At 37.5% G+C, this 10,625-nt stretch overlaps 1 protein-coding gene and 1 long non-coding RNA gene across 6 annotated transcripts in view; one reads left to right on the top strand and one right to left on the bottom strand.

The window, feature by feature from the left end:
• GNAI1 (G protein subunit alpha i1) overlaps positions 1-9,928 on the top strand; it is an 82,001-nt gene extending 72,073 nt beyond the window's left edge. For both annotated transcript variants that reach the window (XM_082691926.1, XM_082691927.1), the window contains exons 6-8: positions 230-359; positions 1,471-1,624; positions 7,829-9,928. In XM_082691926.1, the coding sequence (XP_082548052.1) occupies positions 230-359; positions 1,471-1,624; positions 7,829-8,019 (475 nt within the window). In that variant the 3' untranslated portion in view covers positions 8,020-9,928. The remainder of the gene's footprint in view (positions 1-229; positions 360-1,470; positions 1,625-7,828) is intronic.
• Positions 1-10,625, bottom strand: part of LOC309844737 — a 56,100-nt gene that overhangs the window by 5,336 nt on the left and 40,139 nt on the right. The gene's annotated exons all lie outside the window — the stretch shown is intronic.

Below are 10,625 nucleotides of genomic sequence, written 5' to 3'. Positions count from 1 at the left end.
TTGTTTTTTGAGGGTATTTTGGGCTTTGTTTTCAATCAACAGTTTTTAAAAAACAGACTTTTTTTCCCTTTTTGAAAACCAGTTTCTGACATCATTTTCCTCCTGTAATGTTCTCCTTTCTTTCCATCCCACATCTCCCTGCAATTTGGAGCTTTTTTGATGATGTTATAGAACCCCCCAGAGCTTTTGGACATTTAATGTGATGTCCAATGCATTGCTTCTCTTCCAGAATGTTTGATGTGGGAGGACAGAGATCTGAGCGGAAGAAATGGATCCATTGCTTTGAAGGAGTGACCGCCATCATCTTCTGTGTGGCGCTCAGTGACTATGACCTGGTTCTAGCTGAAGATGAAGAAATGGCAAGTAGAGCTACTGTTGAAGATTAAGTGTGAAATCTGAAGGGCTGGAGATGTTGCCAAGAATTTTTTCTGAGAAAAATTCTTGAGTAATTCTTCTTAGTGCATGAATTATTTGAAAGTTCAGGCCTTTTTTTTGTTTTGTTTTTTTCTCTCTCTCTCTAGCTCTTCTGTTTTTGTAATAAAAGGGAAGTATACTCACTCAAGAAGCACAGACCCCCAAAAGATGAAAAGACTGATAGTTAATCTCACTTCAACCCTCTGTGCTTAACTGTGCATTTCCTGTATGTGGTTCTCTACATAATGTCTGAAAGTAAAGTTAGTTCCCATAAGAGTCCAAGGCTCATTTTTCTTAAATGTTACTTCTGTCAGCTGGTTATCTTTGATCCAGGTTATACTTTGCTATTGATGTGTAATTTTCAGATGTGTTCCAACATACCGTTAGAGGAAATATTTTTAAATAGAAATTTAAAATTCTGGCATTTTAAATTAATGTTAGTACACACTGGGGGGTGGGGGAAAGAGCTCACAATGTCACTTTTGTGTTTTTAAAATCAGGCACATACAATTACAGGGCAGTAGGTACACGATCCCATCATACATCCATTTCTCTCAATTTGGCACTCTAAAATGTATCCATGCCCTTTTAGAAAACACAGGTACTAGGAAGGGCTGGAAACAAGATTGGAGGTTTCCTTCCCTGATACACCATTATCTTTAGAGTATTGGGCTAATAGTGTCTCAGCTTGCTCAGTTTAATTTATTAATCTTTACAAAACCTCTCCTTGTCTTTTAATGGAAACTTTGATTCCCCCCGTAGCAGCGAGGTCTCTCCTCAGATGTTAGCACTCGGCAGCTGTACACTGCAGGGTCCCGAAGCCGGGGGTCCCCAGGCCCAGTGACCCGTGGTGGACACTCCATGAGCACCGGTGGAGTGCAAAACACATGCACCTCACCTGTAATCAAGTGTCCTTGTCCCTAAATGGCAGGAATGTATTTTTATGGTACGTGGGGTTTCAGCTGACTAAACTCTGTTTTATTTTAGTGCTTTTTAAAAAGTAGTGCTTCTCCAAATCCTTGCCCTCATGACAGATAATATTCTTTTCTGTTACAGAATCGAATGCATGAAAGCATGAAGTTGTTCGACAGCATATGCAACAACAAATGGTTTACAGATACTTCTATTATACTTTTTCTAAACAAGAAGGATCTCTTCGAAGAAAAAATCAAAAAGAGCCCTCTCACTATTTGCTATCCAGAATACGCAGGTATGCTGCTCTCTGTGGATAACTTGTCAAATCATGGATCTCTAGGGAATGTCCCCCTAATGCAAAATTTCAGTTATAGATTTTGAGTCTTTGCCTTAATAACTCTTACCTTTAAGGGAGATTATTAAACTATGCTCAAGGACAGATAGTTTCTTGAGGTGTAGCTAAGATGATTGAAAATAGCATAGTTGTATGGAAAAGCTGTTAAGATCGTTTTCTGTGATTACTCCAAGTCTTCAGAAACTTAAAATACTGGTTTTTTTATCCAGGGACCAGATCTCCTGTCAGGTATGTGTGACGCACCCTAAGACAGGTCTGTGCACACAGCCGAATCTCAAACACCGATATACCCCTAAAGCAGTGCAGCATGTTACTACAAAGGAACATGAGCTGTAATTGTAGGGGATATACTGAAGAAGGAATCTGTGAAATTACTTAACTTTTCAGGGGAGTCAGGCAAAGGTTCGCAAGAAATCCTAGCACTGGTAATGAGACTGTTAATGGTCCTGTCACTTCCCTGCGGCAGGAAATGGTTCGCATGCCTGAGCGACAGTCCTGGCCTCCGATGATGAGCTCTTTGATCTTGAACAAGGCCATTAATTTACCTGGGTCTCAGTACTCCATTTGTGAAATCAGAAGTTGAGTTAAAACTTGGTTTTAGTTGTGTTTCTTGGAACCTCTTGGGCTGCATTTGAAAAGTGGGTCCCAGAAATGGAGACATTTCTCTCTGCCACCAGGACATGCACACAGCATCTCTTTTATTAAAGTCAAGTGACTTTGTTGTTAATCTGGTTTACATTTTGGGTTTCTGAATAAGATTTTATTTTAATGAGGAGAACTCTGTGCCTCAAATAAAAAGAGTTTGACTACCACTGGTTTATAGGTTTTGGTTCATTTAGCTAATTGATACAAGTTATTCACCCTCACTCCATCCTTTCTTTTAAGACTTTTCTTTTTTTTTAAGATTTTATATATTTATTTATTTACTTACTTACTTTTGCTAGAGACAGAGGGGGAGAGAGAGTGTGTACAAGCCAAGGGAAGAGCAGCGGGAAAAGCAGATTCCCTGCTGAACAGGGAACCTGACCTGTGCCACCTTTTTTTTTTTTTTTTTAAAGTCTCAAGAACTTGTTTCATTATAAACACAATTTCAGTCTTACAGGGAGTAAGTACATTGTACAATGAATATTTACTGCCCTGTCACAGTCACTGATAAAACAGCTCTGTGATGGCAGTGCCTTCACATCTGTCTCCTGCAGGTGAGAACCCTGGAGCTCAGTGACCGTCCAGACCCACGTCTGTGGCACTCCTGCACCCAGACCCTTAACAGCCAGACCCCCACAATTAAATCCACACTAGAACCAAAGGGGAAGGTTCTTTGACAAATAGAATCACGCTATTCATTATTACAGGGTTTTTCGATGTGTACTCCAGGGTTAGACTTCATAATTATTTCATATAGTTGTTTACTTTTAAACATTTTTCTTTTTGAAAGTCATAGTATCTGGTCACCTTGTTCTGAAACATTGTAGTGCTTCTTGGGAATAAAATTATAGTTCTGCCTCCAAATTTGACGTTAGCCAGAACCAGGATGCCTCAGTTTTGCCTATACTTTCATCTTCCAGTTTATTTTTGTCATTTTCTATTATCAAGTAGCCATTCTGTGCTAATACTACCAGAGTGCTCACATGAATCCATAAATACCACATACCAGTAGGGATTTCAGAGCCGCCAAGAATATTTCTCATGTTGTCACGTAATTTCCTCATGTGCCCAGGGTTAGGGCGTGCAATGAGGACTTGTCACGATAATCCTGAGTTTTGATTCCGCTGCAGCACTGCAAGCACTGTTTGCTGCACCGTTTAATTCCCACGACTGTTGGCTTTCCACGGAAGAAGCCTGTATGGCCTCTAAACTATGTGGTTGGTTTCTCTCTACCACTGCCTGCTCCGCTTTCCCCCTCTTCTGCTTAAATATCCATATGTTGGCATTTCACCACATTCCATCTGCAACCTCTGATCCTTGAGCGCACTCTCCTTTCATAGTCTTGTTTATTCTCAACATGTTATATTCCAAGGTCGATTCTCATTTCTCTCTAGAGCCTCAGGCTTCCATTTCCAGCTGCTTGTTGAATATGTACAGCTTTTTAGCCCCTGAAACTCAAACTAAACTCATGGGATTTGTTTTCTCAAATCTCTTCTATCTCCCTTTCAGTGCTTCAGGTCTCCATTCGTGACCCAGGTTATCACCTATCCCTGCCTTTATACATGACGGTTCTAGCGCATGGAGAAAAGTTCTGTCACCCTCCCACCACATCCTTGCCAATCTTAATTAAAATCAGATGAGAAATGTGCTCATGAGTTTATTCATATATCTTGTAGCTCTTGGCACGGAGCAGACTAGCTACCCATAATATATACAGCAAGTTGAGCTATGCACTCAGTGCAAGCTGTTTTCCCAAAGCATATTTTTAATTGACAGCTTGCATTAACTTCTATCCATAAGACACAGTTTATTGCTTTAGGAATTCAGAATATCAACCTTATTGTGATTTAATAAATTAAATTTTGATTTGTAAAGTATATGGTAGTCTGCTAGCAACCTGAGTTACATTAAAATGTAAACTTATTTTAACAATCTAGAAAAAGTATAAAAATTCCTAGAAACATACAACCTACCAGGACTGTGTCATGAAGAAATAGAAAATCTGTTCAGACCAATTACTTCATAATCATAACTTCCCAATAAGTAAGTCCATTACCAAGTGGCTTTACTGGTGTATCCTACCACCATTTACAGAAGAATACATACTAGACCTTCTAAAACTCTTGCAAAAAAATGGAGGAGGAGGGAACACTTCCACACTCATTTTATGAGGACAGCATAACCCCAATACCAAAACCAGACAAGGATGACATAAGAAAATTATAGGCCAATATCCCTAATGAACATGAATGCAGAAATCCTCAATGAAATATTAGCAAACAATTCAGCAATCTGTTCAAAGGATCATACACCATGATGTAGTGGGGTTTATTCCAGGGACACAAGAGTAGTTTAACATTTGCAAATCAACATGATATACCACCTTAAAATTAAAAAGTCTTATCTCAAATGCAGAAAAACCCTTTGACAAAATTCAACATTCACTTATGATAAAAGCTCAGCAAAGTGGGTGCAGAGGGAATGTACCTCAGCATATAAAGGTTATACATTATAAACCCGCAGTTAACATCATACTTCCAACAGTGAAAAACTGCAATCCACTAAGATCAGGAACAAAACAAGGAATCTTTGTCTCGCCGCTTTTATTCAACATAGTATTAGAAGTGCTATCCAGAGCAGTTTGACAAGAAATAAAAGGCATCCATACCGGAAAGGAAGAAGGAATACCATCACTATTTACACATGACAGATATATATGAAACTCTAAAGACTTTACCAAACACCTATTAAACTAATCAATGAATTCAGTCAAATTGCAGGATACACAGTATATACACAGAAATATTTTGCATTTCCATACACTAGTAATGAAGTATCAGAAAGAAATTAAAATAATATTTACAACCGCATTAATACCTAGGAATAAATTTGAGGAATAAATAAATTAATACCTAGGAATAAATAAATATCTCTACACTGAAAACTACAAGACATTGATAAGAGAAGTAGAAGAAGACCTAAATAAATGGAAAGATATTCCATGTTCATGGAAAAATACTGTTAAAATACCTCTACAACCCAGAGCAATCTGTGGGTACAGTGCAGTCCCTATCAAAATTCCAATGGCATTTTGTTTTCCCACAGAAACAGTATAAACAATCATAAAATTTGTGTGGAACCACAAAAGAACCCAAATAGCCAAAGCAATCTTGAGAAAGAACAGAGCCAGAGTCAGCATGTTCCCTGATTTTCAACTATATTATAAAGCTGTAGTAATCAACACAATATGGCATTGGTATAAAAATAGACACATATGTCTGAGGAACAGAATAGAAACTCTAGAAGAAAACCCACACACATATGATAAAAAAAATTTACAACATAGGAGCCAAGAGCACACACTGAGGAAAAGGCAGTTTCTTAAAAAAATTGTGCTGGGAAAACTGGACCACAGTATTACACCATACACAAAAATGAACTTAAAATGGATCAAAGACTTAAAATTAAGACTCCAAATCATAAAACTCCTGAAAGAAAACAAGCAGTGGCTCTGAGATATTGGTCTTGGTGATGCTGTTTTGGATCTAATATCAAAATTAAAGACAACAAAAGCAAAAAATATACAAGTAGGACCACATCAAACTGTAGAGCTTTTACACAGCAAAGGAAACCATCAACAAAATGAAAAGTCAACCTATGGAATGGGAGAAGATATTTGCAAATTATGTATCTGATAACGATTAATACTGAAAACCTATCAAGACCTTCAGCTCAATAGTAAAACACTAAAATATGGCTAGAGGCTTTGAATAGACATTTTTCCAAAGAAGACATACAGATGGTCGGCAGGTCCATGAAGAGGGGCTTACAATCACTAATCATCAGGGAAATGCAAATCAAAACCACAGTGAGCTATCACTTCACCTGTTAGAACAGGTATTATCAAAGAAACAAGTGTGGTGAGGACGTAGAGAGGAGGAAACCCTCTTGCACTGTTGGTGAGACTGTAAATTGGTACAGCCACTATGGTAAATAGTATGGAGAGTCCCACAAAAAATAAAAATTGGAATACGATCTGGCAATTCAACTCCTGGGAATATTTCCAAAAAGAATGAAAACACTTGCACCGCCACATCTGTTGGCAGCATTCTTTACAAAAGCCAAGATACGGAAAGTGGAGGGAAAGCACTTAGTATCACAGGTGGGAGTTGGTGTATAGGGTCCTGCCTGACACGTCATGAGCCACAGATGGGGGAGAGAGGGTCTCGGAATAGCTTTACCAAGCAGGCTAACGGGACCCTGAAGCCAAGCAAGTAATTTTGTTATTACTGCAAAAGAGAGGTTTTTTTTTTTTCCAGAAGGACCATTTTTGAGGTATTGTATATGTACATATATAAAATATATACATACGTGCACACTTAGCATAAATGTGAAGCTCACTGAATTTTAAAAAATGAAAATGCAGATATATTCACCATTTAGATCAAGAAACTGAATATTACCAGGTCCCCAGAAACCCTGTCATGCTCCTCCCAGTCTTAAGCAGTTACAACCCCCACCCTCCATACACACACACACACACACACACACGCGCGCACGCGTGCACGTAATTATGACTTTCATCATTTTTTATCAATTTTGATTGTTTTCCATCTTTTTCCAAACATCAGTTGAATCATACAGTTATATACTCTCTGTGTCTGGCTTGTTCCGCAATGTGGTTCTGGACCTCCTTCATGCTGTGCATAGCAATAGTACTTTATCAATTCTCATTACTGTCTGGAAACTCATTGTGCAGCTACACAGCTTTATTTGCCAGTGTGCTGCTAATGAGCTTGGGGGTTGTTTCCTAACCTTGAAGTTGGTTCTGCCATGAATAGTCTTTTACAGGTCTTCTGATGAACATTTGTCTGTGGCTCTGTCAAGGGCACATTGAGACCCTATGGCTGCCTCGTGGAGTATGTGTGTGATTGTCTTTAGATACGGACTACTTCCTCAGTTCTTGTACTCAGAAGTCTTTAAGCTCATGGCCATAAGCCACATTGTAGACCCATGTACAATTTTTGAATAAAGAAAAATGGGAAAAGCTAATTGATATGTATAGAGAAAAGGGAATAAAAAGTTCTGATCAGCATTCAGCCAACATTCCTTGATCAACCACTAGGTTAGAAAGTAAATTACATGCCACCCTCAGGGAGAGTTGGCTCAGTATTGGGATGGAGCTTATAAGGGAGAAGAAAGGGAGATCTGGTGCTTGAATCTGGCAGGGACAGAGACCCTGGGGAACCTGGAATACCATGCTTTTGATTGTAGGGTTTCTTTGAAAGGCTGACTGACAGTCATGAAAAAGTAATTAACATTGGGTATTTTTCATTTAGAAGAAATCATTTCTCTTATCCCCAAAGGAAAAATACAGGGACAGAATCCACATATTTTGTATGTATGAAACAGACTTCAGTATTTGCAGGTCCATTTTGCTTAACCATGCACTCATTTTAACTCTTCGCCTTGTGTTTTTCTTGCCTTTTCCCATCTCAGGCTCAAACACATATGAAGAGGCAGCTGCATATATTCAGTGTCAGTTTGAAGACCTCAATAAAAGAAAGGACACAAAGGAGATATACACCCACTTCACATGTGCCACAGATACTAAGAATGTGCAGTTTGTTTTTGATGCTGTAACAGATGTCATCATAAAAAATAATCTAAAAGATTGTGGTCTCTTCTAAGTTTTGCAGTTAATGGGGAAAAAAATGCATTTTCAAACCAAATGAGTGCTTATATGGGGATCTCTCTAAACTAGAGTCTTGCAGCAACACGGGAATGTAGTATACGGCAAATGCATCTGGGACCTGACCAAAGTTGTTCTGTTGTGTCTTTTTTTAACTGAAAGGAGCAGAAGGACCTTTCTTAAATGTGAGAAGTGGTCCTGCAGTGTGAAACTAAGGGCAGTGTTAACGCTCGGCTCTAGTGTATTGATGATTTCTGCGTAAGTGTAAATATGCAAATGTATGTATACATGTATTTATAACTTTAGTTTTCCACACTACTTTTAGGCTTTAAGAGTGGCAACTTAAGATTCTAGCGTGATGGCTTTGGTAATATCAGAAATATTAGGTACTTTGTACTGAATGACAGACTATTACTTTGTTTGCCAGTTTTAAACAGCTTTATTTATGTTCCTGTCCTGTAAATTTTTAAGTACAGTAATTAAAAATAGGAAACATTGCAGTCCTTATCTTGATTATATGTATACTTATAATTCTAAAGTTATTTGTACAAACATTGCACAGACTATTTTAATAACATGATTTGTTCTTTAAATTCAATGTGTTTTACTGAAATGTTCTTCAGAGGATGACTATACCTGCCTTTGGGTCAGTTATGTAAACATTGTATGCATTTTAATTTTTCTTTTAAGAGTGCATGCTGATCTGATTCTATATTGAATTTGGTTTGAAAAACTAAAAATTTCAGATTTTTGAGGATATACTCTTAGACTTACTGTAAACACTTAATTTTTATTCAGTTGGTTTGTTTTCACTTTGAATTTTAATATTTGGATGGTATTCATGCATTTCCTTAAAAGGTGATGCCAGATTAATTTTTATACACTTTAAATAACTACATTTTTATTTATAACTAAGTTTAGGTGGATTATCGAGAGCATTTTGTGGGTTAAAAAATATGTCAGCATAATGAATTTTGAGACATTCATTTGTGTATTTCCTTTGGGAAATCCCTTGTACCTAGAACACATGATAGTTCCTTATTTGGAAGATAACAAGAAAGACCTTTGATTATTCTGCTGCTGATATAATGCAAGCTTTAAATTCATATGTATAACTTGTTTCAAATTTAATTATCACACTATACTAAAATTACTTTTTTCCCTTAGACTATTCAGAGTTCCTCCACTTGCTTGAGTTAATCTTTTTAAATTATACTATTATTTCTGAGTCTGAAATGGGCAATTACACTTAGAAAATGAGTAGTAGTATTTAATAAAGTCAGTGACTGTATGTATCCTGAAATAAGTCTTAAATGTCAGCTCGATATTGAATTTTGATAGCCTTTTCTTTTGATTCTTCACAATGTGTCTCTGTGACCTCATTTCAACAACATGAACAGCATTCCCTACGCTCCTTCTGTTTTGTGTCTTCATCTTGAAGAAGTCCTTCAGTAAGCTCTGTGGATAAGTACTTTCTAAGTTGAGTTATGTGCTGTCATTTTGTTGGAGTGTATTTCTTGACGTGTATGTGTACGTATGTGTGTGTGGGGGTAACCACAGACTACATTTTCACCTGTTCTATTTTGGGGATTCGTTTTTCTTCTTTGTAAAGAAATTTGAAGTTATCACACTTTTCTTAAATGTGTTAGTTTAGATTCTTTATGTGCCTTTCACAAAAGATATGTTCTCATTAATTTTACCGATGAAAGACCTGTAACATCCATATCGTGAAGCTATGTATGAGATTCACCTGTACTAAGAATAAATTTGAATCATGAGAAATACTGTTTAAAAAGCCACAAAGAAGCACATCTTGGTGACCATCATTGGTGAATTCCTGAACTTTATTCTGTGTAATTGTGTTACTAATAAATCCTAATAAATTTAAATTTTTAAAATTTTACAAACCTGTTGGCTAAACACATGTTTTGCATGAGGATTTAAGTATCTCTCTAGAAGGTCCATTTCTCCACTGTCCTTGCTGTCTTTTTGCAATTTCATCTACTCCAGAAGCTTGAGTAAATTTTCGGGCCCTAAGTTTTCCTCATGAACTATGGTGTCACATTTAGGACTGCCTGCTTGATATCCCCTTCTGAGAATGTACTGCCTGTCCAAGCCCATATGCACCAAACCGTCTTCATCATCATTCTACCATTAAACTAGTTCTCACCATCATTTATTCAGTCCCTTAGTTGGGAACTTTTTAGCCCTCGTCTCCATCTCTAATAAGCCACCATCTTGCTCACAAGTCTACTTATCTAATGCCTCACTGGATTTTATTTTTTTCTTTATCTTTACATTCTTTACATTCCTACTGAATGCAAGTTTTTGCTTAACTCCCACAGGAAATGGCTTATTAAATTTCCGGCCTCCCATTTCTCCCTTCTCTAACCCAGGCCAGTTATCCCAATATAGAACTGCAGCTGTGTTATCGTCTGTGCATTGACCTGCATTGGCTCTGACCTGTCAGTAAAATCAAATTTAACTTCGCTTCCTATTCAGGGCTCTTCCATCATGTGAGCCCAGTTCATTACATTTCCACTCTTCTCTTGCGCTACATCTTAATAGTACTTTGTGCATAGCCTGGGTTTTTTCCCTCAAGCA

Source organism: Mustela nivalis (genome assembly GCF_964662115.1).
Source record: "Mustela nivalis genome assembly, chromosome: 12".
In the NCBI taxonomy this organism is placed as follows: domain Eukaryota; kingdom Metazoa; phylum Chordata; class Mammalia; order Carnivora; family Mustelidae; genus Mustela; species Mustela nivalis.
The sequence above is the reverse complement of the archived record's forward strand: the minus strand, read 5'-3'. Positions and strand labels throughout refer to the sequence as shown.